Genomic DNA, 20,153 nt, shown 5'->3' with positions numbered 1-20,153 from the left:
CCTGAGTCAGTCTCAAGGGCTCAGCTCCATGAAAGAGCAAGGGGCAGTTTTTATTCCCACGGAGCTCAAATGGACAGCGGGCACTTCCTTCCATCACGGCAGGAAAGACTGCAGTCTGCTACGGCCACAACATGCCAGTGTCCCCTGTTACTTGGTCACGGGAAGAAAGGCTTGGTACGAGTAGCAGGCATCTCAGAATCCCTCTTCTCACCGCCGCCCCGATACCCAGACCTTATGCAAGTACCATTTTGGCAGGATTCTGTAACATGGGCTCCAGATTGGGCTTCCTTTCTTGTCCTGCCCATGTACTTCACACAATTAAGGTTTTTTTTCCAGAAAAAAAGTTCCTTGGCTTGGCAGATGACAAAAAGAGATGCAGAAGCCCCCAGAGCTCCACACCCCCCCCCAAAAAAAGGTTAGGGACCTCTGACCAAGGATACTGCTATGCTTCCAGCTTTGAATAAACAAACCAAAGGCAAAGGTCATCCCTCTACGGCAGGAAGCCTGACAGGCAATTCAGGACCAGGGACAGAGACTAGTCATTCCTGAATCAGGCAACAGGCCAACCCTCAGGCGTGAGGCTCCCGACAGGTGCCCAGGGGTAGCATCTCCACCCCAGGGACCGGGGACCTTAACTGAATCGCCACGGGCCAGAACTTCCGGTTCTAGAAGACGCCCAGCTGCATGTCAGGGCAGGGGTGCCGGGCTCAGCCCCCCACAACTCTGTTCCAGTCCTCCTCCAGGTTTCCACAGCCCTTCACGTCCGTCATTCGCCCTCTGCAGACACACTCCAGGACCGCTCTTGGGACCTGCCCAGAACACAGTCACCCCCAGGAGTCTTCCCCGACTCACAGTCAGCCTCCTCCAGCTCCCAGGGACCCCGGCTTCACCTTCATCCCAGAGCAAGTGATCCAAGTTCCTGCTCATGGGCCTGGGGGCTCCCTGCGGGCAGCCCCGTCCATCCCGAGCCGGGCACAGTGCCGGGGCCCAGACCCACGGCTGCCACGGCTCCCTGCCAAACCGATGATGAACAGGGCAAGGCAGGAACGCAGGGACCGATATAAATCTTAAGAGCAGAGATTCCTGTGGATATTTTGCATAATGGAAGTCAGAGTGAGTCAACGTCTTCCTAGCAGCAAATTGCTCACCCATGTTAAATAAATGAACTCTTCGGAGCCATTTGGGTCCCATTTCATCAATCACCTATTCCCCTGCGCTGAATCATGCCCCATTAGAATGAAGTCATTTGGCTCCTTCGGCAGAAATGGTTAAGGCAGAGGCGCTGCCCAGTGGAGAGGGGGCGCAGGGGGTAGACTGGCTCGAGGAGGCGCTGACACCCCACCCTGTACCGACACACCACCCTGCGTCTCCCAGTAAGCAGCCAGGCGAGAGGGCACCCCCCTCCCCGCCCTCCCCACCTCCTTCACACCCCAAGCACTTCCCCATGGAGATATGACAGCCACACACCAGCGCATCTGACTCTGCACTTCCTCCTCCACGGCTCTCCACCATTCCCTGCCTCTTCTGACAACTCTCCCAGCACAACCCTCTCCTCTGTGAGCCGGCGTCTGAGGCCACGTGCATCCTGCAAGGTTCTCTCCAGGATGCCGAGACTGAAAGCAACACGCCACGCAGGGCCGGCTCCCCGCGCAGGAAGCACGGCACAAACAGCCCTGGAGTCCACAACTTCCACTGCGGAGGCCCAGGGGGCTGCTGGGGCCCCACCTGCCCCAGGACACAGCAATTCCATACCCTCCTGGAGCTTCCGGTACAGCCCCCCCAAAAAACACACTCCCTGTGGTTTGCTTCAACTGGATTCTGCAGCCTGCAACCAAAAGCACTTTAGACTAACACACGATTTCTAATCCTCTCGGGGGAGCTAAGCGTGTAATTCCTCTCTTTGGCCCAGATCGGGATGGGGAGTTTCAGAGAGATTAAGTGAATGGTCCGAGGTCAAAGGACTAATAAGCTGCTGAGCGGGGAGTCCAGCCCCCCAAGCCAGGGCGTTTTTCTACCCCACTACCAGGGGCGCCTTCACAACCAGGAGGTGCATGTGTGACGCACAGACCACAATCTGAAGAGACAGCAGACATGCAGAGCACGGGACGGCTCACTTCTTGGCAATCAGGGAAATTTAGCGGCCTGCTGGATCGAGGGTGTCTATTTCGGTCGCTGTGTCACAGCTCAGCAACAAAGGCATTTATTTTAATACTCGGGAAATTCAGCCGCCCTGTCCCAGCCACGTCAATAGCTGCGCTATAAATCTCGGGCTGCGGGAAGTTAAATACGGCCAGTGTGTTTCTTACTCTTGTCTTCAATTCCCTGATCACCCAGCATTAATTCTCAGGCTCACACAATGATTAGGAAGGAAACAGACTGGCCACGGCCGATGGAGACATCGCAGCCCTAAGTTCTCTGTGGAAATGGGCAGCGGATAAGTCTTAAATCAACATGAAATAGCCCGGGGCCTAGAAGAAGAAAATCCACATTTTCTACAAAGAAAGAACTATAATCTGAAAAGTATACCTTTCTTGGAGGGCTGGGGGCAGAGGCAGAACTGGAAGCTATGACATTTGGAGTTTCTTAAACTGACACCTACCAATAAGATGTATAGTTCGTAAATAACAATATTCAATTTTTTTTTTTTTGCAGGGGTGGGTGGGCCATATTCAGCAGTATTCAGGGGTCACTCCTGGCGGGGTTTGAGGGGACCATGTGAGATTCCGGCAAGTGCCCTCCCCACTGTACGATGTCTCTATTCCTGTGTAATTCTTTATCCACAATTTGTAACTAGTCTTGTGACGGAATTAAAACTTTGCTAAAACCGTGGGCATTTTGCACAGAAACTTGAAAGATCACAAGGATCTAGATACAACCAAACAGCCTGTGAAACAACTTCGACTTGTAGTTATACAAAGATTGTGCAGCACAGGGGGAAAAAAATGGAGCTAAGCAAGTACTCCTTAAATGAGTGAGAGGAAGTTTTGAGGTACTTCGTCTATTCCATCAATTCATAAGCATTCTGTTCAACATTTGGACACTTTCTTTACTTGACTGAAATGTGATTCAAAATAGCACATTTCACTCAATGGCTCCAAATCAGTGAAGATCTGTCCATTTCCGACACCGGAAGGGGTGCGTTTGGTTTCAAACACCTTGTCACAGGTCAGTGTGGCTCAGCAAGTCAGCCCCTTGGGACTTAGGGGTCAGACCTACCAAAGTAATTTCAAGTAGCATAGCAGAGTCACAGAGAGCCCAGGCTTCTCCAGACCTCTCCAGCCTGGCCCCCGGGGCCCGCAAGTCTGCTGACTGCGTACTAAGGAGAAATGGCAGAAGACACTTCCAGACAAGGTCCAAGTTCTGCCAACACTGCCCTCTGGCCAGGGATTAGGGCAACCTGATACGCAAGGTGATGACTGCCACAATGCCCTGTGTACCGGTCACAAAAACACTGAAGCACCCCAGTTGTCCCCTAATGCCTGGTCCTTCCACTTCACCATTCGGCTGCTCCCGACTGACCCTCCAAGGACTACAGGGTTGGTGCCCAGGCAGCCAGCAGATCTCCGGGACCCGCCTCCAGCCCTCCGGCCCCTGTCTGCTCTGACTGCTGGTGGCACACTTGTTCATTATTTGGAGAATCCCCTGTCAGAAAACTACAAGTCCTGACCAGCGCCATTCATCAGGGAACTAATTTGCCTAAGCGTTCTCCATCTTCTGAATGTCTGGACTTAATTAAAGACAGGTTTAAAAGAACCGAGAGGCTCTCCACCCAACTCCTCTCCTTCCCTAGAGCCGGCGGGAGTCTGGTAGCATCTGGAAACTCTCGAAGCTCCTCTCATAAACCAATCTAAGCCTTTGCTCACCCCGACAAGCACGCTGGGAGCCAGGCTCTGGGCTAAGCAGCGGACACAGGCAGGGAGGTCAGTGCCAGTCCAGGGCACACACAGGTTCAAGGGAGCCAACACCAAAGTGGGTCCCATGGGGTGGGCACAGAACTCAGTGCTATGATGGCTGGGCCAGCAAAGCACCCCCCATGTGGATGGGGGGAGGAAGGGTGGAAGAAGAGCCACAGAGAGTGAGTGGCATCGTGTGGGATGTGTAGGAGTCACTGGGGAAACGAGGAAGGAGAACGCCTTCCAGGCAGATGGACCAGCACATGCAGAGACACAGACCAGAATCCGCAGGGAGTCACCAGAGCAGAGTGGATGCAGGGGTGGGGTGGGGTGAGAGCAAGTGAGGAAGGAGACAGAATTTGGGGTCGCGTCAGGGAGGGTCCTCCCTCAGGGCCACCTGCTGCTCAGCTGCGTGGGACCCTTTCCCAGCTCTCTGAGAGGGCACACTGCTTGAGGGGGTGACCTCGAGTCTTTTTCACTTAAATTTTTTTTTTAGGGCTATAATACTTTCAATTGCATGATTATAATTATACAATTTTCACTAGTCATATTTGTATAAAACCAGTTACAATACTTGATTTTTAAGGAAACCAAACAAATCCTAAGGCAGTATTCATCAAGAGGGGAAAAAGAAAAACAAACAAACAAACAAACAAAAAAAGATTGCCCCAAGTGCTCCAAGGAAAGGTATTTTATTCCTCTTTTCCACAATATCTGTCAAGTCCTCAAACTCTTGAACATCAACCCCAAATGCTAAGCTATTCAAGAACAGGTTCAGAGTGCTGCTGGCTTGAACCCTTCGAACCACAGAAGTCATAAAAATAGGAACATCGGGGCGAGAGTGATAGTACAACGGGGAAGGCGTTTGTCTTGCATGTGGCCAACCCGGGTTCAATCCCCGGCATCTGATATGGTCCCCCAAGCACTCCCAGGAGTAATTTCCTGAGTGCAGAACCAGAAGCAACCCCCAAGCATCTCTGGATGTGACCCAAAAAGAAAAGAAAAAAAAAAGGAACATCATGGTGGGGAAAAACCACAATGACATTTTTAACAATGAAAAAAAAAAATAGAATGCCAGTTGCACAGGATCAGGACTTGGAGAAACACAGCAGGAAAGCCGGGAGCAGTCAACCGTGGGGCGGTCACTCCAAGCTGCTCTCTCACCACCTCAAACTCCCAGTGGGCAGGGAGTTTGCTCAAGTCCAGGTCTGGCACCCTGAACTGGGTTGAGTCTGGGGTTCCCCTGGGTTTGGCTGCAACTTTGAGTTGCTTCCCTCGGCCCCCGGCTGTTGCTGATTCTTGGGGGTGTATACAGCAAGCCAGCTGGTCCAGTCTCTCAGGAAACAGGACAGGTTTGCCAGGTGGCCTTCCAGCCCTGATTTTCAGAAAGCCAAGAGCCAGACCCCCACTCTTGTCTTGGGTCTAGACACAGGAGGGTGAGGGCAGCGGGTGATTTATGATGGTGGCTGATTCTATAGCTCCCCTCAGGGACCCCTTCCAAGACCCCTTCCTCTGGCTTTGGGGCCAGAATCAGCTTAGAATCCAGTCCTGTTTAAAATCTGGTGACTCCAGCTAGGTTAATGACCACACTATTAGAAATCAAGGATAACTGTAGGATAACATTGTTCTGTCCTTCCTGCATAGCCTCAGGTAATTTAGGTTTATTGGGTTGCTCCCATCACAGTGCTCCCATTCCTCTGTGTTTATTTGTAACTTCTTTCTTTGTGCTCCATTGACGTGTAAATAGTGTTTTTCTCTTCTCCCTATGTCCTTTGCATAGTTTATTCAGAGCTGTGTCCTTTTTGTATGGCTATGAGAGGACAGTATATGTTATGCTCTTGTAATGTGACTCAGTGATATTTTCCTCCTGGGCATCTGTTCTCTCACCTAAGCCTCAGCTGCCCTTCCTAGTGCCCCCAAAAGCAGGGTCCCGGAGGACAGTGCAACAGTACTATTAAGATGTTGATAGAGTTATTGGACTGAGGAAGGAGAAAAATACTCTAAGAGGTATTTTGCCTGAGACAGTCAGGAAGGCTTTGGAATACCTCTTAGGTGGTGTTCCCTTTGAACTTGGTGGGTCCTCAGGAAGGGCATTCTTATGTTGATTTCTTCTGTTGCTACCAGATTGGGTGCAGTGTCAGCCCAGAGTGCAGGGAGTTATAGAGACTAGAGAGCTGAAGAGTGACAGAGAGACCAGGTGGCAAGATGGACCTCGGAGAAGCTGGCAAGGGGGACAGAGAAAGAAAAATGTAGAAGAAGAATACAGGAGCAGGCATGTAGAGAGAGAGAGCCCAGGCTGCGAGATGGAGCACGGAGAGATGAGCGGGAGAGATAGAAGGAGACGGGAATGAGGGCAGTGTGAGACCAGAATAGAAGGCTCAGAGAGATGGGGGCAGGCACGTGGGGAGAATGGAATAAACGGCATCTGATCGATCAACCAGCTTGGCCCTCGTTTCCTCCACCGTTTCCTCCACCGTCTGACCCATGGCCTGGCCTGCCTCAGGAGGGTGAGGGGCCTGCCCCCGCCCCCCCCCCCCAGAACCTGGGTGGCCAGGGGAAGAGCCGTAGGGGCCACTCCCTGGCCGCCCTCAAAGATTTTATACAGCTGGTGTCCCTGGGTGGGTGATTGGGAGCACGTCCTGAGCGGTCTGGAGGCCACTTTGCTAAGCTACTCTTGGACTCAGAATTCGAGGGAGTGGCAGCAGACTCATAAACCGCATCACTTTCATCTGATGCATGGGAACTAGAGCTATATTCACCAGCCTCAGAAATATTTTTACTATGAAAACCCTTTTGAGACAGGTATAGGAGAAGCTAAGGCCGTACTATCCCTAATATTCTCCTCCTCCTCCTCAACTGTGCTTTTCCAAAACAGGAGAATAGAATTAACAATCTCCCGTGTAACCCAGAATTCCATGGGATCTCAGTCCCTTCCTTAGATGCCTTATAGACATTTTTCTTAACTTCTTTCTAAATTTTGGTGTCTAGAGTCACTTCATCTGGGAACCACGGACTTATTTCATAAACTACTTTAAAGCAGGACCGGAGTTGGGGCTGGAGTGATAGCACAGCGGGTAGGGCGTTTGCCTTGCACACAGCCAACCCGGGTTCAATTCCCAGCATCCCATATGGCCCCCTGAGCACTGCCAGGAGTAATTCCTGAGTGCAGAGCCAGGAGTAAGCCCTGTGCATCGCCGGGTGTGACCCAAAAAGAAAAAAAAAAAAAAACAGGACCGGAGTTGGTCTCTGGAAATGCAGAAATGCAGTGTTCTGGGTCCCCTGTTCTGCAGGAGAGATAATAAATCAAATCCATAAATGCCTTGGCCCGTTCAGTCTGGCTCAAGAAACAATAAAAGATCTTGGGAAGATCCAGAATCTGCCCCATTTTAATGGGAGATTGCTGCTAGGATTCTAACTCCCAGTACACTAAAAAATCCTGTTCTCCCACTTATTCTCTAGAATGGGGGTGCACCAAAAACTATTCTTACCTTTAGTTGGTAGTTCATGCTTGCTCCAGGGCGGCCAGCGGGGTGGCCCAATGGCTCTCCTCGAAGCTTTTATACAGACAACCGCATTTATTTCTTAGCACCCCACTGGAATTAATTTACCATGTAAATTTTTTGTGTAAGAAATTAGCTGAGCACAAACAAAAACAGACAATTCTTTGTAAAAACCCATGGAACTGCAAACAGGAAGAAGTAAGGATCAAATAATCAATGTGGGGAACAGGGGAATAGCACAAAGGGAGGGGTGGGGGGTGGCACATGCCTTGCAGTCCTGAGCATCTGAGTTCAATTTTTGGGGGCTTTTTGGGTCATACCCAGAGATGCCCAGGGGCTACTCCTGGCTCTGCACTCAGGAATTATTCCAGGTGGAACACCAACTGGGAGCTCTTTGGCACTATTGCAGAAACATGGGAAGATGCCATTATTGAAAACACTGACAAGGAATATCTTGCCCGCACGGCAGAGCCTGGCAAGCGACCCGTGACGTATTCGATATGCCAAACACAGTAACAACAAGTCTCATGATGGAGACATTACTGGGCCCGCTCGAGCAAATCGATGAATAACGGGAGGACCGTGACCGTGACCATGACAAGCAATACGATCGACTGGTTCGGCACCTCCATAATTGTGCGAGGAATGCTGAGAGATAGCCACAAAAAGACGCCTGTCTTCAAAAACACTTGAGCTCATTTGCCAACGTGGCTTGGCGCAAGCCTTAGGCAACCGCAAGTAAATGTCCAAGCTCACAAAACAGTGTAGAGTAGCGATCAAGGAAGAGCTCAAAGAGAGAAGAGCAGCAGTGCTGGCCGATATGGCAGAAGCCAGGAAAAGCATTCACAATGCCCACCTGTCCTTCGCCAAGCACAAGACCAAGATGACAGCCCTCCAATGTCCTCATGGATCTATCACATCTTCCAGAAGGGCAATGAAGAAGATTATCCATGACTTCTACTTGGATCTCTTCGATAGCCATGTCCAGCTGCCCACATACCAAATTCTGCAGGATAGATATGTCGTTCCCAAAGTTCTCCCTTCTGAAATCTGAAAAGCCATTTTGTCAGTAAGAAGCAAACAGCACCTGGCTCAGACAAGGTCAGATCTAAACACCTGAAGAACCTGCTGTCAGTACTCATCAATACACTGGCTCGGCTCTTCACATGCTACCTGTCATTGAATGCAAGGTTCCGTCCCAGTGGAAAACCAGCAGGACTGTACTACTGTACAAGAAGGGAGACATCCACAACATTGGCAACTATCGCCCAATCTGCCTACTGTCTGTCATCTACAAGCTGTTCACTCCAGTCATCCTGAATAGGATTGGCAGAACACTAGATGAAGGACAACCATGCGAGCAAGTCGGGTTCCGAAAAGGATTCAGTATGATCGACTATATCCACATGGTAACCAAGCTCATTGAGGTTTCTCAGGAGTTCAAGATGCCGCTCTGTCTAACATTCATTTATTTAAAGAAGGCCTTTGATTCTGTTGAGACTGAGGCGGTCAGGGAAGCCCTAGACAAACAGAGCGTTCAAACTCAATACATCAAGATCCTCCGTGAGCTGTATTACGGATACACTACCAGGATGTCACCATTCTACAAGGAAGTGATCATCCATGTCAAGAGAGGGGTTTGGCAGGGTGATATCATTTCACCGAAACTCTTCAGTGCCACCCTCGAGAACGTCATGAAGACGACTAAAATGGGAAGGAATGGGAGTGAAGATAGATGGTCCGCAACTACACCACCTTCACTTCACTGATGACATTGTTCTAATAACACCAAACATTAGCCAAGCAGCACAAATGCTGGCCGACTTCAACCGTGAGTATGGAAAGGTTGGACTACAACTGAATCTCACAAAGACAGTGTTTATGAGAAACAGTCTCATTCCTGATGTTCCATTCACTCTCAACAGAACAAATATCTCTGAATGCAACAGTTATGCGTACCTAGGTCAAGAACTCAACATGACGAATGACCTGGCACCTGAGTTGCACAGGAGGAAGAGAGAGGCTTGGAACGCCTTCAAGAGCATCAGATATAGCTAAGAGGACGAAGAACCTCCAGGCACATCTCTTCGATTCCACTGTTCTTCCTGCATTAACATATGCCTCAGAGACCTGGGCCCTACGCAAACAGGATGAGAATGCTATTCGGGTCTCCCAAAGAGGAATCGAAAGAGCTATGCTTGGAGTATCACACTTCACTCAAGTGAGAGAAAGAATCCGGAGTTCCAATCTCCGTTGACAATTGAGAATCAGTGATGTTGTCTCGTTTGCCATGGCATTGAAAATCAGATGGGCCGGACACATAATGTGATTTGGAGATGACCGCTGGACTAGAGCCCTTACCAACTGGATTCCATGGGAGGTCAAAAGATCGTGTGGTCACCAACCTATGAGATGGTCAGACTTCTTTGTCAATACCCTGAACGATCGGTTTGAGGCTCTTTGTGTTCCTAGAACGAGCAGATGTCATTGGGCTACACTAGTATGCGACAGGGACAAATAGAGACATTACTGGTGCCTGCTCGAGCAAACTGATGAGCAACGGGATGTCAAGTGATCAAGTAATCAAGTGAAGTTCAGTTATATATCTACACACACAATCTAATAGTACTGTCAGGTTTAAATGAAAACCAGACGTCCCCCAAGGCTCCCTTTCTCACCTAAATCCGTCTCTCGGGACGGTCTTTGGACTCTTTGGGTATTTCTCCTACTATATCCTCCATGTTTCCTATGACATTTCTCGGTTCTTGGTTTCTTAAGATGAGATTTTATCAGCTGGTCCCTCCTGTAATCTTGAAGGGAACTGCTGACATTCACCTGCCCAACCACTCTTTCTAAGGGTAACAATAAAACTGAAGTTAAACCAATATTCTACATGTCTATTTCCCTGGCCATGCAGACACAGCTCACTGCTTAACTATGCTAGCTCCACGATTCCATTTCTAAACAGTCAATGTTTCATTTCTTAAAATAAATTTTGTTTTTGTTTTTTTGTTTGTTCTGGGGCCATATCTGGCTGGGCTCAGGGGTGACTCCTGACTGTGAGCTCAGGAATCCCATCTTGCAGGGCGTAGGGGAGCACAAATGGTGTTGGGGACAAACCCGGGTCAGCCGCGTGCAAGACAGCACTATCTCTCTGGCTCCTACCCATGCTCGGTTCTTTGCTTTTCTTGGAACAGATGAGCACTGCTTTGTTCTGTTCATTTACTTCAAGAAATCAAATCATGAAACTAAGAAAATAGTTATCTCCGGGCTTTCTTCAAAAAAAAACTAAAAAATTCCCACACGTGGTAACTGATGAGCTTCTTTTTGGTTTCTTGGCCAACTCTCCAGGACAGCCCTTCCTCCGGAGTTGGCCTCCAGGTGCGAGTGTGACCCGGGCTTCCCCCGCCAGCCAGGTAAATGCCTGCTTTTTTGGAGCCCCTATCATTCCCTTTTTCCTGTTGCTTCCTCGGGGGTAGAGAATCACCCTCCCAGAGTTTCCTGCAAAGGGCACGCGTGAGGCAGATGATTTTCAGCACCAAGTGTCTGAGAACGCCTTTGCTCTGCTGTACTCCTGCCAAGAGCCTGGCGGAATGAATGTACAATGTTGGCATGGAAATCACTTCTCCCCCCAACTCTGAGCACACTGGAATTCTGATGTCAATTTGGGTCTTTGGAAATAACCTGGACACACACACACACACACACACACACACGCACGCGCACGCACGCACATGCACACACACTCTCTCTATTTCTCTCCTCCCCACCTCTCTACGCCCTCCCTGCCCCCTCCATTTAACCCATGTTCTGGTACTTAAGAACCGCGTCTCGGAGTAAACATCCTCTCTCTCTCTCTCTCTTTTTCACTGTGCTTTCTAAAAACACAAAAGGCCCTTTCTTCGCTCCGCTTCGCCTGTTCTAACATTTTAGGACTCCTAGTAGTGATATAATGGAACTCCTGAATCAAGACTCTTATTTATTTATCTTTTCGTCTCCCATCATTGTGTTTGGTGAATTCTATTTTTCTAGAAAAATTACTCAATTTTTTCTTCCATCTGTCCTAACTCATCCAGGAAACCTTTTGTATCTGTGGTTCTACTTCCAGTTTCCACGGGTCATTCTTTCCCAATTGTCTTCTTTTATGAGATCCTGATCATTTTTCTCATCTGAAGATGGGGTCGTGTTGAATTTTTGCAGGCGTTTCTCCTTGCCCTGCTCCTCATGCCTCCATGCGGCTCTGTTCTCTCTCGCCTGTGCCTTCGCTCCTGGATCCAAGCCTCCTGTCGGACGAGCTCAGGCCATTATCCGCTGACCTCTACCTCAGGGGGTAAAGTGCTCAGATTTGCTGGAGGACAACCCTCCCGCCAGCATCTTTTATTGTCCCTGCTGTGGAGTCCACTCCCCATCTCCCCCAGACCCAATCAGGAGGTTTGGGGGAGCAGCGACGTCGAAGGACTCAATTTTTCTAGTTTTACGTCAAGAGAAAATAAACGTTCCATGTCCTGTTAGTGGATTGAGCAAGGGCTCAAAATCGGGCTGAACCTCCTGTTTCTGAGAGTGCGGGGCCTCCACTGCCCACTGACTTTTCTCTGTTGCACAGAAGTCAGCTGACTTCCTGATGGCTGCTCATCCCAACAGCTGGAGCAGAGGAGAGAAAGCTGTCCCCACATGGTTACCACTGGAGCCCAGGCAGCTGCCAGCTGCCGGGCCACTCACCCCTGGATTTTAATCTCTGGATCTAAAGCTGCTGATCCCTACCAGGAAGCAGAGTTAAACACCCATGGGCCATCCATCATGGCTGCCTGTACCTCTGAGCTCCATCAAAAATTCACTGCATCTCACCAAACAAGAAGGGGGTTCCAAGATGAAAGGGAGGTTAAGAGGGAGAGCATGGAGGCGGGAGAGGGCACGGCAGTGCTCTGAGCAAGTACCCCAACTGCAGAGGGGCTGGGGGTGAGGAGGGTGTCCTGCTACTCACTGGTCACATGACCAAGAGCACTTCCTTCCCTGCTCTGAGCTTCTCTTTCTCCACGCTTACCCCAGCCCACCCCGCCCCCAGGGGCTGAAGCCTAGATGACACAGAAGAAGCTCGAAAACACTGAGAGTTAGCAAGGAAGAAAGACTAGAATCACTTTTGCCAGCCTGATTTTTAAATAGATGTTCCTGCAACAGAGTATATTAAAGATCAAAAGGTGGGGGGGAATCCCCATCCAAGTCAAAATTCTAAAGAGGAGAGGAGAAACGGCGCCGCCTGTGTGGGTACCTGAAGCATCAAGTCTTTCTGACTGGCGCTTTCCGGGGGGCATCCCATCTCCCGCTCCTGGGCCGGCAGTTTCTGACCTTCGCCCAAAGGGCTCCTGTGATGCTTCTCCGCTTCTCTCTCTCTCTCCTTGGCTTCACTGTGTAACTTCTCAACTTCACTTCGGAGGTCCTATACCAGAAGAAAGGGGAAAGTGGAAATTTACGTGACAGAGATTTCAAGGACATGGCTTCTCACGTGTTCTCCGTCCTGGGGAGAGCTGTCCGCTGCGTGGTACTGCACAAAGGGTTCCCTCCTTCTCACAGTCATGCATGCCTGAGATCTGGAAAAACCATGACCAAGCTGTCTATGTATCATTCATATAGATATCTCTATATCTATTATATCATTTATATCTATGATATCATTTATAAATGGTGTATCTATTGTATCATTTACCTGGTGGCAAAATCAGACACTATCCAGGGAACGGATGCAGGGAAGAGTATGGGGCGAAAAACACACAATTATGAGTAAGAACAAAACAGGGCACTTACATAATATTAATGCTAATATATTTTCTAAGTACTTACACAAAATACTGTCAAGACTCTGAGGGAGCACATCGAAATAATAACAGCCTAGTGCCTACGCAGATGATTTTCTATTTTAATTTTTTGGAGTTTACACAATCTCTAAATCTGTACCACTTTCGTAATCGGGGGTGCAGAGGTGGAGGGAGGCACTCTTGACTAATGACGCTTACAAAAGCACGGAAAGCACTCGTGTTACAAGGCAGGGAGATAAAACAGAAAACAAGCCGGGCTGGGCATGATGGTAACCGAAATAAGAAAATACTGAAAGGCATATTCTTCGTGATACTGAAGCACGAACTTCACAACAGCAAAAGGCTGCCAAGCGCCCACTGTCGCCAATCCCAAGTGTCGCCATCCACTTTCCCGGTGGCACACTCAGGAGCCACAGAGGAAAGTGATGCACGATCCCTAGAAACGCTTCAGAAATACTGTCTAGGAGGGAGGGGAGAGCGGAGCGAACAGACCGACCCCCGCTGAAAAAGCAACCCAGGTATAGCATACTGTCACTGAAGTGCAAAAGAAACCAAGGGGTTGCCGAAGAAGAGAAGGAACAGAGATAAAGAGCACTGCACCCATTTTTCAGATCTGACACTGAAACCAAAGACATACTCAGAGACTTCTTTTGGATATAAAATTTATACCCCTAAAACTGGGGTCAGATCATGAGTCCAGGAGTTGAGGTACAGGCCTTCCATGCAGCTGAGCCCAGCTGGACCCCTGGCACCAAGTTACTAATTGCCGGCACCTCCAGGTATGCCTGGGTAGACCCCGGCCCAGCAGGGCAGAGCAGCTCAGCATCCTTGGACCCTAATGCTGAACCCGCTGGCCCGGGTTCCCAGAACCACCGGGAGGGGCCTCTGGACCCCGAGGACTGTTCAGGAAGCCAACAATAAATAAAATAGAACTCGAAAACTGAGAGCAGGACAAAAACTAAACTGTGTACTAAGCTGACTAGCCAGTCCAACAATAAGGCTTTATTTCCGTGACTTTAAAGCCAAGGAATCGGCTCACGATCCCTTGTCATCTCAAAGTCCCCAGAACACGCTTATGCTATGGAGGCAGCATCATGTCTGCGCTATTCTTGCCCAAAATGTGCCATCCCCATCTAATCAGGAAAGAAATGTTAGACAAGTCCTAATGAGGGGCTTCGGGGACCAGAGCTCAGTGGGGAGGGTGTCTGCCTTGCACGCAGCTGACCCGAGTTCAATCCCCGGCACCCTATATGGTCTTCAAAGCCCCAACAGGTGTGATTCCTGAGTGCAGAGCCAGGAGTAAGCCCTGAGTGTCGCTGGGTGTAATCTGTAATCCAAAAACCAAAACCAACAAACAAAGTGAGAGACTTTTTCAAAACACTGGTTCAGTATTCTTCAAAGGTACCAAGTTCATAGAGAACAAAGATTGACAAGTGTTCCTTAGTTGGATGATACTACGAATCAGGGCATGGGGCCAGAGCAAAGTGATAGTCCAGCAGGTAGGGCGTTTGCCTAGCACAAGGCCAACCCGAGTTCAATCCCTGGAATCCCAGGTAGTCCTCCAAGTAATTCTTGTGTGCAGAGCCAGGAGTAACTCTGAATGTAGAGCCAAGGGTAACTCCTGAACATCACTATGTGTGACCCAAAATGCAAAGGGAAAAAAAAAAAAAGATGGGGTAAATCATCACATGTAGATTCTGGATCAGAAAAGCTTGACTGGAGAAATAGGCAAAACTCAATAGTCTATAGATCTGATGAGAGTCTCGAGTCGCTGCTTCTCCCCTGAATCTGGTAAGAGTTCTCCAGGTACTCAACTTACCACTACAGGAAGTGGGGTGAAGACTCGGTGGGAAGCATATTATCATTTCACATCTTTCCTCTCTGAAATTACTTCAGAGTAAAGAGGTTTTAGGATCCGGGGATGCAGCTGTGGCAGAGCACCTGCCTTCACTGCCAAGAGGCCACACGTTCGATCCCCAGCACCTGCACACTGCTGACAACTGTGCTCCCAGGCACCCCTGTGTGACCCCTGAGGCCCCGACAGCTGCAGCAAACACCGACAAAGGGAAGAGAGGTGGGGGGGCGGGACGCTTTATGAAAGGGACTGGCCAGCCAGTGCTAAGTCCACACGCCTCGGCTGCTTCCTGACTTCGAACAAACCAAAGTTTCACAATGATCAGGGAAATCTAAACATTAAGTGGCATCTGAGTAACATTAGACATTTATGTTCTTTTTTGAAACGAAGAAGCATGTGTTTGCTTCTTCACCAGGGATGTTCGCGGGCTCTGTGTGCCAGGGTCTCTCCCAGCTGCTATCTCTCCCCGCCCCCCCTTCCCCCGCCCCCACCAAGACAGGAACTTTTCTCAACAACACTGCAGGGGGGGCAGAAGGAGGCGGTCAAGGCAGCCCCCGCCCCAAGCATCACCGAGGTGGCCCCAGAACCCAGCTCAGGCTGCAGCGGAGCCCCAGCTGGTTGGCTGAAATCACTGGGAATTCTCACCACCTGCCCTCCCCCACCCCCCACCAGAGCACTGCTGGGAGCCCCTCAAAGGAACACTGAAAAAGACAAACATCATGTCTTGGAGTGACTTGAAATAAAATGGCCTGTGCGATGGAGAGGGAGCCAAAGGCAGGTGCAGCTGCGAGAAAGATGGTGCCGAAGTTCACACGTGCTGCGGTGAGGTGGGGGTTCAAGACTCCTAACACTGGTATCTCCTCTCAGGGTGAATCTGAAATTTTCCATAAAAGCAGATAAAAAAAAAAAACTCCTCACAGATTCAAAACCTGAAATATGATCACGTTTTGACGTGATCATGAATGATGTTTCAAAATTATGTGAATTTTTTTATCGATTTTTTAAAAATATTTTAATACTGCGGAGAAACCACATGGATAATGTGTGGGAGAAAAGTAAGTACTTGTAAAGTAATGTTGCTTTTAAAAGAAACAAAGAAACCCTTTAAAAATTAAATGTTATTTTTTTCTTCGTGGGCAAACATGATGATAAGACAGCCCTGGACCTTTAATCCAAAACAACTGGACCAAGAACCCATCGTGAATTGTAAATGTCAGTAAATAGAAATTCAATTCTAGAGGGAGCTAAGAAGATTCTTTTTTTATTACACAAATAACACTAAGGCAACATTAACAGAATCCTAAAGTAAAGGATAAAAAACATGGGGGGGGGGCACAGCAGAGATGAGAGAAAAAAGAAACAAACCAACAACCATTCTCCCACAAAACAAACCAATAAACCCATTCAACTGAACAAGGACCCAGAGGTTCATTTGGGTCCTTATTCATTTGCAACCGTAATACAATTTGGGCTGATGTCTTCCCCCCTTTTACCCTACTCATTCCGATACACACCGAGAAAATACCAATGAAATGATAATACTAACCATGCACACACATGTACGTGCAAAGTCAAGTTTTAAAAGTATAAAGTCAAGAGAATTTTTTTTTGCCTTTGTTTTGGGAGGGAAGAGTGGGCCACACCTGCTGATGCTCAGAGGACCCAGGAGGAGCCAGGGATGGGAGCAGGGTTGGCCTTACACAAGGTAAGTGATACCATGCATCCTTGCAGGGGTGAGAGATACTTCTCAACTACCTCTGGCCCTGGTATTTTCCACCGAATCATTGTTGAGTTCCTGTGATTGACAAAAGTGTTTCATGGACACATCGCCCTAACACCACACACACCTCCAGAGTGCACACATCTTTCTGCCACTGCCCCCGGGTCCCCCCACCCCCCCTCACCCTGGGAAGCAAGTTCTGCTGATCAACTCTCCAGGGCTGCTGTTGTCTTGGACCACTGTTACTCCTTTATGTCACTTCAAAAGGCAAGCAGGGCACCAGGCAATGCGCACCATCATCTTTAGAGCACTCGTTTCAGTAAGTGGATCAGAAATCACTGACCTACTTCCCACTCCCTGCAACCATCTGCTCTGACAGGAAACTCAGCAAATACCTCTAGGAGTGAAACAAGTTTTGGATTTTTTTCTAAGTTTTAATATATATATATATATATTTTTTTTTTTAAGCTAAATGCCTGAGTGAAATTAAGTGAAAGGATATGTTTTGAGAATCTATTCTACAGATCAGCAAACTTCCTTCAAAGAAGACAGAGGGATTACAGATACCATCAGCAAAACTAAATGCTTCCATTTCTCATCACCAGCACTCCGGTTTTCTTAAATGTTTGCTAATTTAACTGACATAACATGGCTCTGCACACAAGAGCATGAATTTGTGTTTCTTAGATTCCCACCAGGGTTCTCAATTTTTTAATCAGCTTACTTTTTATTGTAGAAGCACTAGTTTACAACATGATGTAAACCAGACTTCTAGAATTTCACCAGAATTCTAGTTTATAATCTGCTTAATGATTGTTTGCGTTAGTCCTGAGAGTAGGTTCAAAAATGATCTTCCTTCCTTTATTTCTTCCTTCCGTTTGGGGGGGCACACTCAACTGTGCTCAGAACTTACTCCTCACTCTGCACTCAGGGATCACTCCTGACGGGCTCTGGAGACCATATGGGATTCTGGGGACAGAACCTGAGTCAGCCTCGTGAAAGGCAAGAGCCCTAACTCCTGTACTATCTCTCAAGCTCCAAGAACGGTCTCTTTAATGAAAACGTGACTTTTTCTAATGAAAACGTGAATTACCCAAGTTGATCACTAAGCCAATGATGGTTGGAGAAATTGTTCGGGATGGGAGATGTGTACTAAAAGTAGATAAAGGACCAAACGTGATAGCCTCTCAGTATCTATATTGCAAACCATAAGGGGGGAGGGGGGAGTATACTGGGGACACTTGGGAGAATGTGCACTGGTGTTCGATCCCAGGTGATCTTTTTTTTTTTTAGGTGATCATTTTATGACTGAAACTCAAACATGAAAGCTTGTAACTGTATCTCATGGCAATTCAATTAAAAAAAAAAAAAGAATTACCCAAGTGTTTCATTTCATTTCATCATCCTGTTATTCGTCGATTGCCTCGAGCAGGCCCCAGTAACGTCTCTTTCATCCTAGCCCTAAGATTATATTCAAGGCTATTTAGGAGAATGAGACCCATCATTGTTACTGGTATCTGGCATATTTGGTATGCCACAGGGAGTTTGCCAGACTCTGCCCTGTGGGCAGGCTACATTTGATAGCCTGCAAGTTTGTCCAAAGTAGTAATGAGACAATAAGATGTCATAAAAAAAGGTTTTGATAAGATGTCGCGCGGCCGCATTTGCGGCCGCGCGGTTCCAGGATCTGGATTTTTTTTTTCCCTTTATTTTATTTTATTTTTTTTAAAGTTGTAGATTTACAATTTTTTGTGCTTTTGTTTCAATTATACAATGATCAGATACCCATCCCTCCACCAGTGCCCATTTTCCACCACCATGGATAATATCCCTCCCACCCCCATCCCCCCATCCCCCCTGTCTCTGTGGCAGGGCAATCCCCTGTGTTCTCTCTCTCCTTTTGGGTGTTGTGGTCTGCAAAAGAGGCATTGAGTGGCAAACATGTTCAGTCCATAGTCTACTTTCGACATGCATCTCCCCTCCTGGGAGGATCCTCCAAACATCCTTTATTTGGTGCTCCCTTCTCTATCTGAACAGCCCTTTCCTCTAGGATACCCGGCTGGCCTCTAAGTTATGGAGTAATCCTCCTGGTGCTGATCTCAGCTATTCTTGGGTATTAATCTCATACTTTGTTACTTTATATCCCCCAGATGAATGCAATCTTTCTATGTCTACAGGATCTGGATTTTATAGTGGTGGTGGGTGTGACCCCCGCCTACTGGAATTTGGAGGATCTGGGTGGAAGATGCTCGACTCCAATTCGAGTAGGCTTGGAGGTTTCGGCCCCGGAACCCGCATGGCTTTGTCCCTCTGCCAGTACCTTCATGTGTGCGGAGAGTGGTCTCAGCATGGTGGTGGCTGGTCCTGGAGGTCTTCGGCTGCCGGAGCCCTGGTCGGGGCGGGGAGGAAAGCTCAACCCGCTCCCCTCCAAGGGGCTCCGAGAAGGAACACCCAGGCGCGGGGGCAGAAGACTGCACTGTTCTCGTCCGGGATCTGGATTTTATAGTCTCTGAGTCTTGGCCGCTGATGGGATTACACGGCGCCAGGGGGCCAGGTGGTGGGTGTGACCCCCGCCTACTGGAATTTGGAGGATCTGGGTGGAAGTGTACATCACCAAATATACATGCAGAAACTCAACATCCACCAGGCTCAGAAAGACCACCAGGACAAAGCCTGTCTGTCCATAAATGCTATTAGAAGGCGGCAGACAAGGAGGACCCACCCTGTAAACACAGGCCATGAAGGAGGGTTACTCAGCAGAGTAAGTACATGCTCTGAACAGAAGCACAGTGACGACAAGGCACAGGCAGTGGGCAAAAGTAGGCGCTGCCACACACAGGAGTTGCCGCACCTGAGAGCCCCCTGGCTCGGGGGAGCAAAGCTTGTGGGAACGAAGCTCCTGCTAAATGTACATGTGGACTGGGCTTACTCTCCGCTGCCCCGCCCAGCGTGGAGGCGCCACCACACCAGGAAGGAAGTCTGGGGCGTCACTCATGGCTCCAACTCTAGCACGCAGAATGACAGCTGGCTCACAGGAGCAAGTGTGGAAGTAAGAAAATAGTCACAAATCCTCTGTCTCCAAACAACAGCAGTGGTGTCCCCTCCTGTTGACCGTGGGCAGCATGATGACAACTGTGACCAAGGGAACGGGGCCAGTGAGACACTGAGCCCGGCTGGGGGCCCAGGTTTCAGGAACCTGGTTCCAGCTCATCTCTGGGAACATGCTGAGAACCTGGAATTGCCATCAAAGAGGACCTCCACCCTGAGGTGGCTGGAGGGAAGGACGACACACAGGTGCTCCCGCACAGTCCCCGTTGACATTCGCTTTCCAGACATCCCCTGAGAGGCACCAGCCACGCAAGCCTCATGACCTTC

The 20,153-nt window shown here is 48.9% G+C and overlaps 1 protein-coding gene across 1 annotated transcript in view; it reads right to left on the bottom strand.

The window, feature by feature from the left end:
• Nucleotides 1-20,153, bottom strand: part of CDK5RAP2 (CDK5 regulatory subunit associated protein 2) — a 189,426-nt gene that overhangs the window by 86,207 nt on the left and 83,066 nt on the right. The window contains exon 13 of the mRNA XM_056138589.1: nucleotides 12,660-12,827. Coding sequence (XP_055994564.1) covers nucleotides 12,660-12,827 — 168 coding nt within the window. The remainder of the gene's footprint in view (nucleotides 1-12,659; nucleotides 12,828-20,153) is intronic.

Source organism: Sorex fumeus, unplaced genomic scaffold (assembly GCF_029834395.1).
Source record: "Sorex fumeus unplaced genomic scaffold, SorFum_2.1 ptg000129l, whole genome shotgun sequence".
Taxonomy (NCBI): Eukaryota; Metazoa; Chordata; class Mammalia; order Eulipotyphla; family Soricidae; genus Sorex; species Sorex fumeus.
Note: the sequence above shows the minus strand (reverse complement) of the source record. Positions and strands in the feature narration are given on the sequence as shown.